The sequence below is a fragment of the Strix uralensis genome, chromosome 37 (genome assembly GCF_047716275.1).
Source record: "Strix uralensis isolate ZFMK-TIS-50842 chromosome 37, bStrUra1, whole genome shotgun sequence".
NCBI classification, from domain to species: Eukaryota; Metazoa; Chordata; class Aves; order Strigiformes; family Strigidae; genus Strix; species Strix uralensis.
The window spans coordinates 1,205,581-1,227,299 of NC_134008.1; the positions used below are offsets into that span (position 1 = coordinate 1,205,581).

Consider the following 21,719-nt stretch of genomic DNA (forward strand, 5'->3'; position numbering starts at 1 on the left):
TGTTCAGCTGTTCACTGGTGTTTTCATCTGCAGGCCACTTTCATGGGCATCTTCTTGACATCAGGTTTGGAAGAAGACCTCAGCCTTCAGGCACTGCCCTGAGGAGATCCTCTTTCATGATGGAACTGTTCTTACAGAGGTCAGCTCTGTCACAGAAGTGCCCATTGCCTGTCCCTGCCTGTGGTTACAGAACTGCCACACAGCAGGAGTGTGACCAAGCTGCCAGAGCACTCAGGCCTTACACCAAACTGAAGGGGTGAGAAGGAGAGTGTGGAAGTGAAAAGAGAACATCTCTTGAACACCAAGTGCTCCCTGGCAGGGCTGCCATGCTGGGACTCTCTTCCTTTCCACACAGGAATTGTCCCTGCAGCTCCAGAAAGGTCTTAGAGGAAGGAACTCAGGAAAAAAAAAGTTATTGCAGGCCCTTTCTTTTGTTTAAACACACAGAGAGCACAGCTCCTCATTTACACAGCCACTCTCTCAGAAAAGTACACAGTGAATTAGAAAGGAGAAGACTACATCATTACAAGTAAAACACTACCAAAACCAACAGAAAAATCAGACAAAAGGCTGGGCTTGTAATGAGTTACATTATAACTATTATGCAGAAGATGAGCAATTCATTGATTCTAAACTAACATTTAGTTAGCAGTTTCCTCAGGGCATCCTTGATCTCCTGGTTCCTCATGCTGTAGATAAGGGGGTTCACTGTTGGAGGCACCACTGAGTACAGAAATGACACCACCAGGTCCACCGTTGGGGAGGAGATGGAGGGGGGCTTCAGGTGGGCAAACGTGCCAGTACATAGGAACAGGGAGACCACGGCCAGGTGAGGGAGGCACGTGGAAAAGGCTTTGTGCCGTCCCTGCTCAGAGGGGATCCTCAGCACAGCCCTCAAGATCTGCACATAGGACACCACAATTAAACTAAAACACAGAAAGAATAAACAGGCACCAACCACGGTAAGTCCAACTTCCCTGAGGTAGTCTGTGTCTGAGCAGGAGAGCTTGAAGATCTGTGGGATTTCACAGAAGAACTGGTCCAGAATATTGCCTTTGCAGAGTGGTAGTGAAAATGTGTTGGCCGTGTGCAGCACAGCAAAGAGCAACCCGCTACCCCAGGCAGCTGATGCCATGTGGACACAAGCTCTGCTACTCAGGAGAGTCCCGTAGTGCAGGGGTTTGCAGATGGCAATGTAGCAGTCGTAGGACATGATGGTGAGGAGATAAAATTCTGCTGAAGCACAGAAATAGAAAAAAAAAAAGAACTGTGCAGCACATCCATAGTAGGAGATGTTCCTGGTGTCCCAGAGGGAATTGGCCATGGCTTTGGGGAGAGTGGTGGAGATGGAGCCCAGGTCGAGGAGGGAGAGGTTGAGGAGGAAGAAGTACATGGGGGTGTGCAGGTGGTGGTCACAGGTGATGGCGGTGATGATGAGGCCGTTGCCCAGGAGAGCAGCCAGGTAGATGCCCAGGAAGAGCCAGAAGTGCAAGAGCTGCAGCTCCCATCTGTCTGCGAATGCCAGGAGGAGGAACTCAGTGATGGAGCTGCTGTTGGACATATGTTCACTCTGGTCATCAGGGACTGTTGAAAGAGATGAAGACATTGAAAAGTGCGGGCAGATTTCTTTGAGTCAGTGTGATGCTATTTCCCCCAAAATATCCTCAAAATTACTTCTCTTTCTTTGAGAGAATTTTATTCAAATCCTTTTTATGAGTTCAGTTTGTTCTGTTGTGTGGTGCAATTTCTTTGAAGGGGCAGAAGACAAAACCTCTCGCACTGCTCTCAGCCTAAATATAGGTAGCCCTGAGGAACAAAATTGCTCCCTGTGCCCTCGTACAGAGTCAGGAGAGCTGGTCTGCCCACAAGTGACCTACTGGTCACCACACAGGTGCCCTGTGCTTATTACACCTCTCTCTGCTGGAGGATGATCTCACTAACAACATACTTGAAGAAAGAATACTTTTGTGAGATTGGAAGAGTCCAGTTTCAAAGTCAATTTCTCTAAACTCCTCTTGATTTCCCCATGCAGCTGAGCAGAGAGTGATTCAGAAGGGTGGCCTGGCTCTCTGATGCCTGGAGTTGTCCCTGTCAGGAGCTGTTTCTCTCAGACTCCCCTCCCTGTCAGTGCTCACAGCTCCATCCTAATCACTGTGTGCTAAACTCTGCCCTGCAGACCACTCCAGTCACCAGTGCCCTGATCAGGGGCATCTCCCTATTATCAGGTCCTAAGGACTAGGTCAGATAAGCACTGATGCTGCAAGCAGAGGTGGTGCTGGTGCTTTCTGCAGGTAGAGGAATGAGTGAAGGCAATACATGAGGCTTCTGGCAGATGTATTGATCCCTCAATGAAATGAGTAAGGAGTCTCAGTGATTAATTCAAACTTTTGAGCATCTTTCCCTTTCCCTTAGAAGCAAGCTGAGATCACACACATTGGAAATGTCAAAATCTTTAAGGTAGCCCCTGTCTTGGTCATCCTCTTGAAAAGCTGCCTCTGCCAATGTCCTGGGGGTGATCTGGAGCTGTGAAAAGCCCTGACTCACACAACAACACATCAGAAGGACCCTGCCCTGCCGGGGGTCTCTCCTTCCCACCACAGCTTCTCCCCACAGCATCGTGGGGAGCTCCCCAGACAGGCTGAGTGCTGACCCTGGCAGGCAGCAGAGTCCCTGCCCCAGCACACAGCCCCTGGGCTGCAGGGACCCTGCTCTGAAGGACAGCCCTGGGCACCCCTGGCTGCACTCATGGCTGCACACCCCTGCAGCCGTCCCCGGGAGAAGGCAGCTGCCATGGCCTGTCCCTCTGACAGTGCAGCAGGGAAACCCTGCTCTGGAGCATGTCCTCCTCCTCTTGACAGGAGGGAGATTCCTGACGGCTGTGCCAGCTTGACCACATCCCCCCACAAGCTGCAGCTGCATTGCCTTGCACCAAGAGACTTACTGTGTCAAGGGCTGGGAAGATTTCTCCTCCAGTGAGCTCTCAGCATCTTCTCAGTTCCACCTGCTTTTCCCCTCTCTGTGCCCGGCTCCTCTGCCCTTGGTGCCTGCAGGCAGTGCCCTCAGCCCTGCTGCGCTTTGCTCCTGAGCTGCTCCTGGGCAGAGCTGTCTCTCTGCAGCACTGCCTACTTGCCCTGAGCTCCCTCCATCCCAGGAGCCCGGCCCAGCTTCGCAGCAGAGGGCCATCCCAAGGCATTTTAATGACTCCTCAGGTGAGTTTGGTGATGAGTCCATGAATCTCAGACAGTGATAGGAAGCTGAAGATGCCTGTCAAGAAGTCAAGGCCAGATCCAAACTCCCAAGTTCCTTGGAGTGTGAATGGGTCCCAGTGAGGACCATTACTGACAAAGCCTCCCCAGGGGCTTGTTATAGCAGAAAACTCCAGGCAGAGATGACAGGTAAACAAAAGCCATGTCAAAGTGGAACAGATTCTGAGTAAAACTGGAGGTGTTACATTAAGCAAAAGGGCCAAGCTCTGACCCCCAGCCTCTGGGAGGGGGAATCCTGTCCCTCACACATTGCTCAGGGCTCTTCCTGGGGCAGTGTGATGTGGGGATGGTCAATGCCAAGGGCAGGACTACGGTCCAACACTTCCCAGGCTCTCAGGTGGGGAAGGGGAGGCCATGAGACCCAGTGCTGTAAGGGGAAGGTGCTTCCTCATCGGCATCAGTGGCAGAGACAACAGCCAGAGCCAAGGGCAGAAAGAGCTCATCTCCGCTGAGGGATTTTCAGACTTTCCTCATCCCTCTATTGTCTCCACCACAGGCTGTCCCACCATCTCCCACAATGGCACGTCTTTCTCTGCATGCTGTAGACATCCACCCAGCTACCACACCTTGCTCTCACCTGAGCATCTTCCTTCCTTTACTGATATCTCTCCATCCTCCCTGGCTGCTCCTTGAAACACAAATCCTGGGGCTGCTCCAGTCTCCCTCTGGGTGACTTGTTACACCACAGCACTGCCCTTCAAGTGACATTTCTCTGTGTCCAGTGTGGGCCTCCCCAGCTGCACTTTGTGGCATTAGTTCTGTCTCATGCTTTATCTTACTATGAAGATAAGCTCCATCATCTCTGAAATCACCCGTCAGCCACTCTCAGGAGTATCCACTCTCAGGACACTCCTGTACGGCTGGATCATCCACACTGCTGGGCCAAAGTACTCCAGGTCCCTCAGCCACACCACACAGGTCCTGTGCACTAGGTCCCAAACCCCACCTTTACAGACCTTCACTCAACACTCTCCAGGTTCTCCCTATTTCTCCAAGATGGGGAACCACACCCTGGGACACACCCATGTGTGTGGGGCCACACCAGCCAGTCAGGTTCCAGCCTTTCCTGGTGTATGAGATTATTTGCTCCCCTCCCGCCACTGATGTTAGGACTGGCCCATTTTACTTGTAAACCTCAGATGACTTCCATTTCCTTATCCCAGAATTTCACAAGGTCCCACAGACTTTTGACAGCTCTAATGTTTGCATGCAGCTAGTCATCTTGATTGTGGTGTCTCTCAGAAGAGAACAGCTTGAGGAGTTGCAGAGCACTACAGATCCCCTCTCCTGGAGAAACTGTGTGGTCCTGGGGGTCTGGTACTGATAAGGCCATGGGGCTGGACTGGGAGGGGAAGTTGCCCTTTATGGGAGAGAGCAGCAGGAATGTGTGGAGCTCTGCCTGGGGATGGATGATGAGTCAGCTGAGCTGAAGGTTCATGGGTAACCCGGTGGTGAGTGGATGTCTGCTACAGACCCCCTAGTGAGGAAGAGAAACTAGATGAACCTTCTTCATTTATCTGGAAGAAGCCCTGTCCTCATGGCAATCCTAAACTATCCCAATATTTGCTGGAGGGACAACATCACAAAGTGAAAGCCATCCAGGAGGTTTTGGAGTTAATTGAAACCATCATCCTGACAAGGGTGACTGAGGAGCCTGTGAGGGAGGTGTCCTGCAGGAAATCATACTTAGAAACAAGGAAGAGCTGGTCAGGGATGTAACAGTCAGGGGTGGGAAAGTAGACTTGATGCTTCTGAGAGAAGGGAAGAAGGCCAAGAGTAAGACTTCAGTAGATCAGGTTCTGGCCTGCTGAGGAACTGCTTTGAGGAATCCCATGGGATAGGAAGCTGAAGAATTTTCCAAATTAAGAGACCTGTCTTAATCAAAACAGAGGAAGATAGTAGGGTCCACAGACATAGGCTCTGCTTACAAGTTTTAATATTTGGAGTTCAATGCCAGAGAAGTGCAAGATTTAGAAGTGGAACTAACGGTTTTAGAAAATGGCTATGAGAAAGCAGGAAGCACAGCTCAGTTTCTAACATAGCAGCATATAGTCACTAACACAAGTAACAATAAATGTCATGCATTCCCTGCAGTCTGGGAATTCAGGGTAAGTCTTGGTCAAGATCCATAGGGTCTACGGGGAAGGCCCAGGTTCCTGTGGGCTGGCACCATGGATCCTGGTACCCTTACTAGAAGATTCTTGGAGATGACCCACAGCTGAAGAGGCCATTGCGAATCCAAGAAACTTGGCCCAGTTATTAGCAGGCACAGGAGCATCCATGAACACTCTTGGGTCATCTGGGGTAAGCTCAGGCTGAATAACTGCAGGAAAAGCAAAGTCAAGTGGTTCTGACAGAGCCCATCGCATTGACCCAATTTGGGAAAATGTCACCTTCCAATGAGGGAAATTCAAGGGAGTCATGTGAAAAGACCCATCAGGTCAATCCACATAGTAAGGGAAAGGAATGTTTATTATTCTGTAGATGCAGAAGGCAATAAGCATTGGATTGTGCCTGAGAATATTCAAGGAGAATCTCATCAGGCTCATCCATGAGCTGAGGCAAACACTCTGAGCAGAGTGAAGGACAGTGAGTGCTGGCCTAACACAAAGAAGGATGTAGATCTCTGGGGTAGGAGCTGTCTGTCTTGTGCCGTGACCAGTGTAGATTACACTGGAGTAAAAGCTCCAGCCCAACACCAACAGAGTGGAAACCCACGGCCACAACTGCAGATTGATGTCGTGGGACCTCTGTCAGCAACAGCTTGAAACACCAAGTGCATCTTGGTAGTAGCAGATCCTTTGAGTAAATGGACAGAAGCCCCCCTTGTAAAACCAACATGGTTGCCACCACTGCAGATCTACTGTTGAATGCTGTTATTTCTTGCTGGGGTCTGCTCCACAGCACTGAGTCTGATCTCAGCACCGACTTTGTCGAAATAATTCTGCATTAGCATTTCAAAGCCTGAACACGAGACGTCCCACCTTGGCTCTGCCAACCCGTGGGGCAGGGGAGAGGGAAAGGCCAGTGATGGGGCTGGGTTTGGCTATTGAACATGGGGTCAAGCAACGATGAGGAGTCAAGGGAGTGGATGGGGATAGACAGGCAAAGGAACCACAAATTGTAATGTTAACTGTGAGGCTGCTTCTGTTACAACATCCTGACTAGCCAGCAGCTGGCCCCAGCAATTTGGGGACAAGGCGTTTGTCACAAACCGCTCATCACAGCAAGACAAGAGAGGGAGAGAGAGGAAGGGGAGAGGCAGGCCAAGGGGAGCTGGATGGAATGGGGATGATTATGACATTACTCCAACATCGTCAGGGAGGGGAGGGGGTGAGGCAGGTGGAAGAAGACCACCTGGGTTCTGATTCTGGGCGCACCTCTGTTGTTGTGACCTGACCAACTGTGGCAGACAGAAGAGCTGGCAGGTCTCATGGCCACCGTGCTCAAGACTAGTCCTGAGATGGGTGAAAAATCTTTTCCTTATCCCCAGGTTGAACATCCCCTCTTTCACCCAACACTCATCTCCCATCCTCCGAACATGTCCTATGGTACAGAGCCTAGTTCTCTATTCTTTATGGCCTCCTCGTAGGTGCTGCCAGGCTGCAGTGAGGTCCCCCTCAGCCCTCCCTTCTCCGGGCTGAACAAGCCCAGCTCCCTCAGCCTCTCCTCACAGGCAAAGTGTTCCAGCCCCAGCCTATCTTGGGGGCCATTCACAGAATCACTGAATCATCTAGGTTGAAAGGACCTTGTAGATCATCTAGTCCAACTGTTAACCTACAAGTGACAGTTCCCAACGACACCATACCCCTAAGCGCTATGTCGACCCTACCCTTAAACACCTCCAGGGACGGGGACTCCACCACCTCCCTGGGCAGCCCATTCCAACACCTAACAACCCCTTCTGGAAAGAAATGCTTCCTAATATCTAATCTAAACCTTCCCTGGCGCAACTTGAAGCCATTGCCTCTTGTCCTATCACTTGTTACTTCGTTAAAGAGACTCATCCCCAGCTCTCTGCAACCTCCTTTCAGGTAGTTGTAGAGGGTGATGAGGTCTCCCCTCAGCCTCCTCTTCTCCACACTAAACAACCCCAGTTCCCTCAGGTGCTCCTCGTACGACATGTGCTCCAGACCCTTCACCAGCTTCATTGCCCTTCTTTGGACACGCTTGAGTAATTCAATGTCCCTTTTGTAGTGAGGGGCCCAAAACTGAACACAGTCATCGAGGTGCGGCCTCACCAGTGATGAGTACAGGGGTAAGATCACTTCCCTGTCCCTGCTGGCCACGCTATTTCTGATACAAGCCAGGATGCCATTGGCCTTCTTGGCCACCTGGGCACACTGCTGGCTCATTATCAATCACCCCCCCAGGTCCCTCTCTGACTGGCAGCTCTAGAGCCATTCCTCCCCAAGCCTGTAGCGCTGTTGAGGGTTGTTGTGGCCCAAGGGCAACACCCGGCATTTGGCCTTATTGAAACTCATCCAGTTGGCCTCAGCCCATCGCTCCAGCCTGTCCAGATCTCTCTGCAGAGCCTCCCTACCCTCGAGCAGATCAACACTCCCACCCAACATGGTGTCGTCTGCAAACTTACTGAGGGTGCACTCGATCCCCTCGTCTAGATCATCAGTAAAGATGTTAAACAGGAGTGGCCCCAAAACTGAGCCCCGGGGGACACCACTCATGACCGGCCTCCAACTGGATTTAACTCCGTTCACCACCACTCTTTGGGCCCGACCATCCAGCCAGTTTTTTTACCCAGCGAAGCGTGTGCCTATCCATGACTCAAGAAGCCAGTTTTGCCAGGAGAATGCTGTGGGAAGCGGTGTCAAAGGCCTTACTGAAGTCAAGGTAAACAACATCGACAGCCTTACCCTCATCCAATACACAAATTTCCATCCAATTCACAAAACCCCCTCCAGCTTGCCAACATCATTCCTGTCCTGGGGGTCTGAAATCTGGATGCAGTAACCTGGACAATGCCCTCTCTTGATCTCCTGGCCTCACTCCTGGCCATCAAGCCCTGGGGGCAGCTGGCCTCCCTTGCTGCCAGGGCACACCACTGCCTCCTGCCCAACCCACCAAGACCTTTCCCATGGGGCTTCTCCCAGCCAGGCAGCCCCCAGCCTGTGCCATTGCCAGGGGGATGTCCTGCAGGGTCACACACTGCCACTTGTCCTTGCTGCATTTCCTGTGGTTCCTGCCAGTATGAGCTCTCCTGCTCGTTTAGCCCTTTCCCCGAGCACTGAGGCCTGGAGACCTTTTCAGTAAAGACTCAGGCAAGGATGGCATTGAGTCCCCCAGTCCCACCCGTGTCTGCTGCTGTTAAATCACCCTCCCCATTCAGCAGCAGCCCTGCATTTACTGCGGTCTCCAATGAGCCATTAAACTGTCCTTTGTAAACTGCCCTTGCTGTCACCTCCTGGCAGCTACTTCCTGGCCCCTGTCAGAGCCAGCCCTGTCCCTGCACTGACCCAGACTCCCTGCCCCACACATGCATTATCATCAAGGAAAGACCCATGGGGCAAGGAAAAGTTTCTAGGCCAATCAAAACCACAGCCAGTGGAGAAAGGGAAACATGGGTGGGTTCTCAGTATGCTGTACTCTGTTACTGAAAGACATATACTGACATAGACACACAGACAAAATGGATCCCTCCAAGAGCTGGTCTTACATCGCCTGTCTATGCAGAACCTGGCCTCAGGATCCCCTCGTCCCTCTTTTCCCACACACACAGACAAGCACACACACACTCCACCACAGAGTCACAGAACCAGTGAGGCTGGAAGGCAGCCAGCTTCTACCTTCTCTGTGCTGCCTCCTCATGCTTCATTTCAGTCAGCAGCTCCTTTCTCATCCCTGCCAGCCTCCTACCACCTTTGCATCACGTCCTGCATGTCAGGGTGGAGCCTTTTGGAGCTGGAAGAGATCCTTGACCATCAAACACCTCCCTGCACCCCTCTTCTCTGCAGGGTGGTATCCCATGGGATTCTTCCAATCAAGTCCCTCAGCAGGCCAAAGCCTGCTCTCATGAAGCATTGTTCCCTTCTCTCCGGAGCCTCAGCTCTACCTTCTCACCTCTGACTGTTCCATCCCTGACCACCTCTTCCTTGTTTGTAAGGTTGAAGTCCCATAGGGCACCTCACCTCACTGCCTCCTCAGTCACCCTTCTCAGGAGAAGCCAACAAGCTCCAAAAGCAGCCTGCGTGGCTTGCACCTTGCTCTGTTGCCCCTTCAGCAGATATGGGGATAGTGTGGGTCCTCCATGAGTGCCAGGGCCTGCCAACATGAGGCTTCTTCCAGTTGTCTGAAGAAGGCCTCGTGTACTTCCTCTTCCTGACCAGGAGGTCTGGAGCAGACATCCACCCACCACAGCATTGCCCATGCTGTTCTTCCCTCTAGTACTAGTGGATGACAGACTGAGTATGACACAGCAATATGCACTCTTGCAGCCCAGAGAGCAAACCTTGTCCTTGGCTGCATCAAGAGAAGTGTGGCCAGCATGTTGAGGGAGGGGATTCTCCCCCTCCTCTCTGCTCTTTTGTGACCTCACCTGCAGTGCTATATCCAGCTCTGGGGGCACCAACATCAGAAGGACATGGATCTACTCAAGTGGGTCCAGAGGAGTCCATGAAGATGATTGGGAGCTGGAGCACCTCTCCTGTGAGGACAGGCTGAGAGAGTTGTGGTTGTTCAGCCCAGAGAAGAGAAGGCTTCAGGGACACCTTCCAGTGCTTAAAGGGGGCCTACAGGAAAGCTGGGGAGGGACTCTTTATCAGGAAGTGTAGGGACAGGACAAGGGGTAAAGGTTTTAAACTGCGGTAGGAGAGCTTTAGATTAGATAAAAGGAAGAAATTCTGTAGTCTGTGTGTGGTGAGGCACTGATAGACATAGCCTGGAGAAGTTGTGTATGCCCCCTCCCTGGAACTTCTCTAGGCAACCTGTTCCAGTGTCTCAGCACCATCACCCTAAAACGTTACTTCCTTAAGGTCAGGTCAGCATGTGGTCAGCACACTCTTCCCTGATGGAAGGCTCTCTGGGAGCAGGGACATCCCCCGAGAAGAGCAAAAAAACAACTCAGTGCTTCCAGTGGGAAATAAGTGACCAAGAGAAACCTATTTCTGAATGCACCAGCTCGGGGCAAGTTTCTCTATTGCTGGGGTGACTGGAGAAGCCTGAGGAGCCTCTGGGACAGGAGACTTTTGCTGGGAGAGGGGCTGCCACAGAGGGACTTGCTGGGAGTGGACAATATTGTGTCCAGTTTTGGGCACCTCAATACGAGTGAGATATTGAGGTGCTGGAGCGAGTGCAGAGGAGGGCAACGAAGCTGGGGAAGGGCCTGGAGAATAAATCCTGTGAGGATCAATTGAAGGAGCTGGGACTGTTTAGTTTGAGGAAGAGAAGGTTAAGGGGAGACCTCATTAATCTCTACAACTACCTGAAAGGACATTGTAGAGAAGTTGGTGCTGGTCTCTTCTCACAGGTGATTAGTGACAGAACAAGAGGGAATGGCTTTAAACTCCAACAGCGGAGGTTTAGACTGGACATTAGAAAAAAATTTTTCCCAGAAAGAGTGGTCAGACAGTGGAATAGGCTGCCCAGGGAGGGGGTGGAGTCACCAGCCCTGGATCTGTTTAAGGGCCGTTTAGATGAGCTGTTGGGGGATATGGTGTAGGGGAGAACTTTGCAGAGTAGGGCTGATGGTTGGACTTGATGATCCCAAGGGTCTTTGCCAACCTGAATGATTCTGTGATTCTATAATTCTATGAATAAGGATGCCTTGGAGACAGGAACAGGGGATACAGGGAGACACTGGCATCAGTCTCCTCATGCCATGGCTGGCCCTCAGCCCTGGGGCTGATGGGGAGGCTGACACACCTCTCATTTCTTCCTTTGCTCCCCACACTTGGATGGAACTCAGGAAACATCCATCAGCCTGGAGGATGAACAAACCTCCTGTGCTGAGGTCCCATCACTGCAGGGGAAGCAGAAAGGTTTGTAGAACACATGGGAGTGCAGAGGGAGAGAGTGTGTGTGTGTGGCAGTGTGTGTGTAAAAGACCGGAAGAAAGTGGGGGGGGAGGGGGGGGAATTTGTCATACTGAGGTGAAATAGGTTATTTTGATTTTGAGGGAACAGAAGAAGGAGGATGTGCAATTTGTGATGGGACATGGGGCTAAATAGAAGATTCAAGTGAGGCTGGGGTCTGGGTCATCTTTAGGCTACTGAGGAACATTATCAGGGCATTGGAAGAAGCTGTACAGGTTATGGGGATCTAACAGACATTGTCAGACCACAGAAAATGAGTTTTGTGTTTCAAGAAATAGCGAGGACAGAGGGTCATCAAAAAATTATGAGACAGCATGAGGTCAGAGTGAGTTAAGGAAGCAGGGGTGGTGGTTAAAATCTGCAGAGAAACAGGCTCAGGCACAGGAAAGTGTGGGACAGCCTGTGGTGGGGATGGCCTCTTGGCTGAGGCTGGGACACCCCAACAGAACTGAAGTCCTTGTTCTTTCTACTATGGCTGCTGTCATTTCCACTGAGGACCCTGAGAGGACACCAATTCTACAGCCACAGCACTTCCTTGACTCCTCTCCCATCCTCCACAGAGCCTGGGGGGAGTCCTACCACTGTCCTGCATTGGCATCACACGCCCCTGCATCTCACTGACCCCAGGAAGAGCCCTGAGCATCCCAGGAGAGAAAGGATCCCCGTTCCTAGGGTATGGACATCAGGGCTTGACCATCCTGTTGATGAAACACATCAAGGCCTTTCACAGTCACCTGAACATTTGATTTTCAACCTGTAAGCAGTGCCTCTGACTTCCTGCTTCCCCAGCCCCCAGGGACAGGAATCTTGTCTCCTCATTCCCTCCCTGGCCTCTTCAGTCATGGCCCTCTCTGGGGATCACTAACACCCTCAGAAACTTCGAGGTTTGCTGCTGACTTTTACTTCTCTAGAGGCCACTTCAATCCCTTTTCTGGACCTGCAGTTCAGGAACTCGGCACCAGAGGGCTCATTAACACACAAATCCCCCTGACAAGCCAAGTCTCTGGGAAGAACTTAATTCCTCACTTCTGAAGTGGTTAATTTGAGAGGTTTCAGGTGTGCAGGCAAAGTGAAAAGTTTCCAGTCCTACATGTCAATAAGAAACAATTTCTTGTTTGGCCACTACTCCGTATTTTTCTGCTCACACATTAAGCGACATCAGCAAACTCCAATGGATATTGATCCTGAGCATCTCCTGATAGAGGCTGAACATGTCGGGAAGCCCAGACCCTCTATGTCAGACACTCCGTGGGCAATCTTTGTCCCTACCTCCAACTCCACATTTCTCTCATCAGCCCCTTGGGACTTCCAGCACCTTTGTTCAAAGCTGAGCTTTCTCCAGGACAGGCTGTAGCTGCATCTTTCTGCCCATTGACACCAACTCCCATCTGCTGTACTTGGAAAATGAGAAATTGCTAATTAATTGCGAAAAAACTAAATCAACAGAAGGCATGGTTCAATCAAAAATAAAATACACTCCTCCATTGTATATTAAGTCCACCTTACCTCCTCTGAACGTCACTCTCCACAGTGGAGATGGCCTTAGACCAAAGGAAAACACATTCTTTTGTCAATCAGAGATCCCAAGCACCCCCAAAGACCCCCTGCCCAGACTCTGTCCATATTCACTCACAGAGAGTCACACCCTGAAGTCACGAGCTCCATCAAGCTTCCCATCTGCATCCCATCCCTTCCCATTCCCATCTGCAAACCCACCTGTTAAACAGGACTGGACTCAGCAGTGGCCCCTGGGGTTCACCACTGGTGCCCTGCTCCCAAGGGGACTTTGTGCTCTTGGCCATGGCCTTCTGGATCCAGCCATTCACCCTGTTTCCAGGCCACCTCACTCACGCCTATCAGGATGTGACAGGATGCAGCGTGAAAAGAATTGTTAATATGGAGGTGAAACACCTTCCCTGCTCTGCCCTCATCCACCAGCCGAGGCATCTCATTGCTGTGCTGGGTTAACCGTAGCTAATCACCAAACTGCCACCCAGCTGCTCGCTCACTGCCTCTCCCACCCCAGCGTGATGGGGGAGAATATAGGAAGAATGGGGTTGAGAAAGGTGCTGGGTGGGGACAAGCACAGGAAGATCACTTCCCATTTCCCATTGTGTGCAAGATCTGACTTGGAGGAAAGCAACTCAATTTATTGTCAGTTAAAACAGAGATTAACTTATGAATTCATGTAATGGGGGAAAAAAGACAAACATTAAAACAACACATTTCCTCCTCCCTTCCCCAGGCTCAGCTTCACTTCTTTACTCCAGGCTTCTCTCCCCCATCCCGAGCAGTGCAGGGGCGTTTGGGATTGGGGGTCACAACCAGTACATAACAGTTTTTCTCTGCTACTCTTTCTTTCCCACAGTTTTTCTCTGCTCTGGCACTAATCCTTCATGGGCTGCAGGGAAGTTCTGCTCCACCATGGACCGCCTCCTCCTCTTTCTCCAACTTTGGTGTTCCCTCCATGGTTTCTCAGTGTATTTGTTCCCTCCACCTCTAGCTGTCTGGTGTTTCCTGCCCTTTCTTGAATATGTTTTCACAGAGACATTACTAGTTTTGCTGATGGGCTGATCTGTGTCCTGTGTTGAGACTGTTGTGGAGCTGGAAACAGATCTGTGTGGCACAGGGCAACCCCTGGCCTCGTCCCACAGAGCCCCCTTACAGCCCCTCCAGCTACCAACCCCTTGTCACATACACCCCATACAGTCACCCACTGTGGAAAGGGGAGGTGTAAAAGACTTTTTTTTTTTTTTCTGTTGAACTAAAGTTTCCTTTATTTCTCTTTCTTGCAATTAAGAATCAACTTCAGGTGACTATGTGTGCAGCCAGTTCTCCAAATAGAGCAGGTAGGAACTGGTGCAAATGAGCTGCAACCTTCAGCTACAGACAGAAAGACTGGATCTGAAAAAGCCCAGGGGGCTGAGAAGAGAGACCTCAGTGTTGGGGACATAGTGGCAAAGGTTGGCCATAGAGTGTGTGACCTCACCGAGCTTGCTTTTCCTACATGGATTTTCAGACTCCATCAGGGCACATGCAGAGTCAGTACAAATTGGAGAATGCAGACATTTCTTGATCTGGAAGATGAAAACTGAAGAAAATTGCAAAAACAACATTTTAAAAGTTATTTAATATGTAAATCTTCTGGCTTTTCTCGATCCAATATTGGGGAGGGTTCTTAAACGATCCCAGGAGTGAAATTAAGACACAAATGATGTCAGATGCCATACAACCTTGTAAGCTCTATTTCCCATAACAAGCAATAATAGCAAAAGGACAGAGAGAAGAAAGAAAAATTTAGAATATCAAAGCAAGCAAACAGAAGAGATGCAGCAAGATCAGTTACCACCACCACGAATCCAGTGATGTCCTGTTGGCTCGGTCTCAGTGCAGGTGATGCTGTTCCAAGCTCTGAGCTCTGGCTCCGCCAAGAGATGATGTCAAAATCCCAGCTCTGAGCCCCGAGAGGTGTACACAGTCCTTTTATTGTCCCAGTCCCTACCATTTCTCCAAAGAGTCCACACATTTCCACAGAGCTCATTGTCATACACGCTGCCCCGTGTTCCTCCATGAGCACATGCCCAGGTGTTCATGGTCTCCACCCGGCTCTCACGCAAGCGCAGCTTGGTAGGCACTGCCAAGGATGCCGTTGTTCCAGTTTCGGGTGGATATGGTGGTTTCTTCAGGGACATTTCGTCTCCTTCAGAGCATACTCCTCCACGGCGACAGGATGTTGAGGTCAGGAAGTGGTAGTGATACAGAAGCAATGTCGAGACAAAAATAGTCCAACACAGTCTCTTACACCACCCCATGTCTCAACATGGTTGTCTTTGTGATGGCACAAAAGATAGAGGTACGAAGAGAGAGAAAGAAAGGACAGAAATAGCACACAATACAGTAACAAACAATATTTCCAGCAAATTTTCCGTCAATAAACATGTTATTAACAATATCCTTAACAAATATGAATATCTTCAGTTAACAACCATTTAACTAACATGTCTAATAATGACATCATACTCAAAACCATTTAACTTTGTAAAACCAAAACATTCTATAAACCGATTTCAAGGTTGCAAGGAATCAGTAGAACACGGTGGCAGTTTACATGGTGGACATTTACAAGGACAAAAAAGAAGTATTAGAAGAACAATTAAGATAACAGCTAACAAAGTTAAGGCTATATAGTAAATTGGAATCAACACTAACATACAATCCATTATTTCCTGCGGTTTTGACAATGTACCACAGAGTGTTTGCGGCCCTGGCAGTCCACGCGGTCTGCTGCTCTGGTCTGCCGGAGTTGGGGTCAGCATGCGCAGCGGGAAAATCACTTTCCACGCCCCCTTATCCAAAAGCGCATGCGTGTCTGGGCCTAGAAAATTCTATCCCAGATTTAAACAAAGGTAAATGAGCAATAACACTACAAATAACAAAAAAACCCCAATATTAACACTAACAATGGTTAACAATATTTTAACCAAACATATAATAAAGGTAACAGTAACAATAATATCAATTAACAATATTTTGACCAAACATGTTTAACTAAAATGTGTCCCAGGCCAGGCCTAGACATGTGGTCCCGGTCCTCAGGAATTAGGGGCAGAAGGTGGCTCTCCACATGAACAAGTACAATTACAAGACAGTTCACATGGACACTTACAAGATGAACACATACATACCCCAAGGGACAATATAGCAAGAGTTAACAGAGCAACTGCCACAAAATTAAGTATCAAAAGAGTATACATTCTGGTCAATTGTGGAGCTGAAGATGGTGGTCTGGCTCACTGGAGTTGGGGGTCTGCCTACGCAGCAGGAAAACGTATTTCAACACCCCCAGCCCAGAACACATGTGTGGTTTAGACCTTGGTACTTCTGTCTCGCCTTCATGGGCCCAGTAATGACCTTTTAAAGCCCAGGCCCCATTAGCAAAGGGACCTTCCCCTGATTTGGTGTCTATTTTTTGTTCATAATACTGGCAATAGAATGACCTAAAACCACAGATTTGGTTTCCTCCCAGTCTTGGTTAACACTTAGAGAGCTGAAGCTTCCCCCAGAACCAAAGGGTCACCCAAAGCAATTTCTGCAATGATAGACAATACATCCTATACATATTAATAAGACAATGAACATTAATACTATACAAGAATTTAAATTCACATAAGGATTCTCCGCCGTGACTCAGGATGTCATTCTCCGTGGGGTTTTACCTGCAAGAGAAAAGAAAAGTGTTCTCGGTTCGTTTTGAGAACCAAAAGTGAGTTATAGTTAGAAAGATGGGATAATCCACCTTGTGTTGATTTTGTTCTCCTTTCCGTTAGCATCTTTGGCTTTCCAGGTGGATTTATTAAGGGGTGTGTCCAACACCAGTGGCACCATGCCCACTGTGGGAAGTTCAACCAGGACAGGTTGTCCTGGAAAATAAGATGGATTTCTGGGGTGGTCAGGGCCATGTGGGGCTGGCATGATCCTTGGAGCTTTTGGGCAGAATGCTGTGATCTTTGGGCATCCATTTACTCCCCAGCAACTGTTGATGCTGGTCACTGCATCCCACACCCGCTCAGCCCATCCTGGCTTATGTGGTTTGAGGAAGTGTTTTAATAGACCACTTGTTCTTTCCACAATTCCATTTGCTTGTGGGTAATACGGAGTATGAAACACCCACAAAATTCCCTCCTGGGCTGCTCACTCCTGGACCACTTTGGCTGTGAAATGTTAGCCATTATCTCATTGGATTGACTGTGGTTTGGGGAAAATTCCAAACCATTCTTTCAGAGCCTTTACTGTGTTTTCTCCTGTTGCCTTAGCACATGCTTTAACTTACACTAGTCCAGATACTATCTCCCCCCCTAACAGAACATAGTACTTTCCCTCTGACCTTCGAAAGGGACCGAAGTAATCAATTTGCCAGGCCTCCCATAGGCCTTTTCCCTCTCTTAAGTGCGGGGGGTCACCCTCCAGAGGGTGTCTGTCCAGACGGACGCGGCATTGTTCACAGTAAGATATACAAGTTTTACATTCTTCCCTGGTAACTGGCCATCCTCAGGCTTGTGCCTCACAATAGAGGTCCTTAACTCCTGAATGTTTCTGTTTTACATGTAGCCATTCTAACAGAGGTTCCCAATCTTCTGCTATCTGGGTGCTTTGTAGGGAAGGCAGCCGGGCTAGTTCATCCACTTCAGCATTCCATCGGCTCACCGGGGTATCATCCTGTTGATGAGATGCTACCCCTGCTACTGCAAATATCCCTTGTCTGGCAATGGTAAGGATATCCTGCCATTTTTCCTTTTGCCATACAGGTATTCTATTGACCTCCCATCCATTTTGTTCCCAGAATGGAAGCCACTCAGTGCAACATTTAAACACAGCATAAGAGTCAGTATAGATATAGACAGAAGAAGCAGATTGAGCCTCGTGTTGGAAAACACTCCACACAGCAACTAGTTCTCCTACTTGTGCGCTACCTTCTCCTTCGGTAATGATCTGTTCCTTGGGGTCTACCCAAAATGCCACAGCTCGGTATTTCAAAATTTTTCCCTCTCGCTTTGACGAGGCGTCTGTAAACCAGACATTCTGCAATTGTCCAGAAAATGGAGGAGCTACTTGTATTACAGACAAAAGTTCGGGTGTTTCCGTATCTGGAACTACCTCATCTTGTATATTTAATGCTTTTGTGGCTCCTTCAGACACAGAAAAAATTTCACAATAGTGTTCTATTTGTGCATACCATTTTCCACATTGTTCTGCTTTGGTCTGCATTTGCATGGTAATTTGTGCCCCGGTATCATTTTAAAAGGTTACCAGTCTTTTCCTTGATCCTACAGTGACAGCAATCAGTAAATCCCCTTTTGTGTTGCAGGTGAATTGTGTTACAAACATTCATCCTCCATTTCCCCCCTCATCTTCAGGGGGTGGAGGGTCTAGTTTCCCACCACCTTCTTTTAGCCAGTCAGCTCTTCCTCAAGGTCTATCAAGGGTGGGGCATTAGGGGTTGGTCTGAAAGTGGCCCTTTGCCCTGACCATTTCTGCACAAGTTGTTCTAATTTTTGAGTCGGGAGTCCATCCATCAAGTCCCAGGGAATGCCTTTCTGAAGCCCTAGCTGCCACAGTCCCTGTCAAGTTAGGGCCCTCTCCCAGAATTGTGACCTTGGAGCGATTCCAAGTCTTGGCCCTTCCTCATGGATGGTTGCTGCCCACTAACTTGCTCTGCAGCCCGTATGACCCTGGATTTGGTTCTTTGGGACAATCCACCAATGGGGCCATATTTTCTCCCAAAATTAATCAATTCCTGGGCTACCTCTCCCCATGTCCCCATACTTTTCTCCCTGGCCGCTGATGGTCAGGGGTCACTATCCCCTCCAGAGCAGCTGCAATTCTTTCTCCATTGGGAGTGTTTTGAATCTTCCCTTGCAATTGAATCCCAGTGGGTTTCAGGGAGTCAGGAAGTCCCCGTATCAGGGGAGTCATCCTCTCTGGGTCCACAGGCATCATCATCACGGAGCCCTGGTTGGGCTTGAGCTCCCAATCACACATCACCTGGAGACAGGCCGCCTTCTGCACATTTTCCATTAACTGATCCACCGTACCTGTTATGGCAAGGGGATCTCCCCTCTCCAAGGGGTTCAGCCCTCCAGTCCAGTACGCAGCTCTCTGAGTCAATGACCATGGGGCTCGACGGTCGCCGGTAGTTAGAAACACACCCGGACCCCAATATCCTTCTGCTCTGACAACTAAATTCCATCCCCTACTGACAGACACTCTCCACACATACTCTGTCTCTGATTCTTTTGCAGTCCTTGCAAAAGCTTTTCTCAGCTTTGCTAATTCAGTTGCTGTAAATGGGACTTCTTTGGTGATGACCTGAGGACAGTCATCGCTATCGTCCTTATGCACATACTCTGTTTTAACCAGCGGATACATCTGGGGGGAGTTTTCTACAATTTCTTTTGCCTTCTGCAAATCTCCTTGGGGATAAATTTGCATGTCCCCTTCTCCAAAAGCTTCACTTCTACTTCCGCCTGTGTATCTGCCTCCCTCAAAAGTTGATTCTTTTCCTCCTCTAGCAATTGTTTGGTTTCTTTCAATTGTTCCTGCAGGGTCTGTGTGACCATCTGCACAGAGTCTATTACAGTATCAGCTTGACAAGACTTCTGCTTCCTCTCTTCCACCACAGTTGCCAGACTCACTCCTAACACTGCACAAATTATAGCCTTTCCTTTTCCCCTCCTAACCTTAGCTTCCTTCTGCAATACACTTATCCTATCCACCACACTCTGTGGTTGAAACCAGTGGTTTTTCTCCCAATCTTGTGCCTGGAGTGGGGGGCGAGATCGGTGCGCCTCCAAAAGATCATATAATTTAACTATTCCTTCAACCTATGAGGGCACATCATCACAAGCATCGGCTGCCTTCTGGGCGGCCATTCTTTTTCTTTTTCCTAACACAAGGGGGTTATTGTCCTGAGAGGGCCACGCCTTAACGTGCAGTTTCCCCCTTTTCTCTCTCAGGAGAACAGACCTGAATCTAACACAGAAGTAAATCAAAGGGGTTTTCATCCTGAGAGGGCCACACTTTGATATCCAAGTTTTCCCCTTTTCTCTCTCAGGACGTCACACCTTGATCTAACACAAATGTAATTTTACTATCCACTCTTCCCCCTATTCACTCTCAGGTCACACCTTAATGTAACACAAAGGGGTATTTTTCATCCTGAGAGGGTTGCATTGAACACATCAAGGTAGTACAGCACTCTTGTCTCTAGGGATCCTGTCCATGACGTCAATTTAAAATGTCCCGATCCAATGTCGGGGGAGGTTTCGATACGATCCCAAGAGCGAGATTAAGACACAAACAAGGTCAAATGTTGCACAACCTTCAAACATTATTCCTGTAAAGAGAGGTAATAGTGATAGGACAGAAGGAAGCAGAAAAGGTCAGAACATCTAAGCAATCAAACGGAAGAGATGCAGCAAGCTCAGTTACCACCACCACGAATCCAGTGATGTCCCATTGGTTTGGTCTCAGTGCGGGTGATGGGGGATCCCTGCAGGTGATGGGAAATCCCTCGAGAGAAGAGTATGCAGTCCTTTTATCATCCCAGTCCCCACAATCAGTCCGCCCATTTCCACAGAGGTCATTATCATATTCGCTGCCCCATGTTCCTCCATGCATGCATGCCCAGGTGTTCATGGTGGTCATACTGCGGGGGGGTTGGCCAGTGACGCCTTTAGCCTCTGCACATCCTCCTCGTCTCGACTTCTTCCCCCGGCCCTGCACGCATGAGCAGCTTGGTAGATGTTAGGAAAGATGTAGTTGTTCCAGCTTCGGGCAGACACTGTGGTTTTTTCAGGGATATTTTTGTCCTCTTCAGGGTGTGCTTCTTCACAGCAATGGGATGTTCAGGATCAGTTTAGGCAGTGGTGCGTTGTCGAAACAGGCAGCTGCCGCAGTCCGACAGTTTTACACCACCCTGTGGCTCAGGAGCTGGTAATGGCGCACAACAATGCAGAGACAAAACAGCTGACACAGTCCCTTACAGAGCCAGAAGTGCAAGAGCTGCAGCTCCCGTGTGTCTGCGAATGTCAGGAGGATGAACTCAGTGATGGAGCTGCTGTTGGACATTTGTTCACCCTAGGTATGGTGCACTGTTGAAAGAGAAGACATTGACAAGTGAGGGCAGATTTCCTTGAGTCAGTGTGATATTATTTCCCAAAAAAATAGCACATGGCCCATGCTCCTCTGAATGCAGCCCTGTAGGCAGCTGCCCTTGTTCATTGTGTCCATCCTCTCCTGGATCATAGGGCATCCCTCGTAGTGTCCTGGCCCTTCTCCTCAGAGTTACTGCTCAGCTGGTCAGGTCCCAGCCTGTCCTGATGTATGGGGCTATTCACCATCTGTCTCCCACCAATGCAGAATTGGCCACTTTTCCTTGTAGAACTTCAAGTGACTTCCATTTGCTGAATCCCAGAGTTTCTCAAGGTCCCCACAGACTGAAGATCTATTTGGCCAGCTTTTCATGTTTCCATGCAGCTGCCTCATCTTGACTGGGATGTCTCTCACAAGAGAACATCATGAGGAGTTACAGGGCACTACAGATCCCCTCTTCTGCACAAACTGTGGGGTCCTGAGGGTCTGGTACTGATAAGGCCATGGGGCTGGACCCAGAAGGGAAGATGCTATTTATGGGAGAGAGCATCAGGAATGTGTGGAGCTCTGCCTGGGGACAGATGATGAGTCAGCTGAGAGCTGAAGGGTCATGGGCAACACTGTGGTGGGCAGATGTCTGCTACAAACCCCATCGTGAGGAAGGGGAAGTAGATGAAGCCTTCTTCAGACAACTGGAAGAAGCCCTGATACTCAGGCAGACCCAAACTATCCCATTATTTGCTGAAGGGGCATC

The 21,719-nt window shown here is 49.5% G+C and overlaps 1 protein-coding gene and 1 long non-coding RNA gene across 2 annotated transcripts in view; one reads left to right on the forward strand and one right to left on the reverse strand.

Moving 5' to 3' along the window:
* Positions 1 to 21,719, forward strand: part of LOC141937094 (uncharacterized) — a 786,032-nt gene that overhangs the window by 87,991 nt on the left and 676,322 nt on the right. The gene's annotated exons all lie outside the window — the stretch shown is intronic.
* Positions 635 to 1,561, reverse strand: LOC141937066 (olfactory receptor 14A16-like). The gene has a single exon (XM_074854469.1). It carries the CDS (start codon positions 1,559 to 1,561, stop codon positions 635 to 637), a length of 927 nt encoding a protein of 308 aa, XP_074710570.1.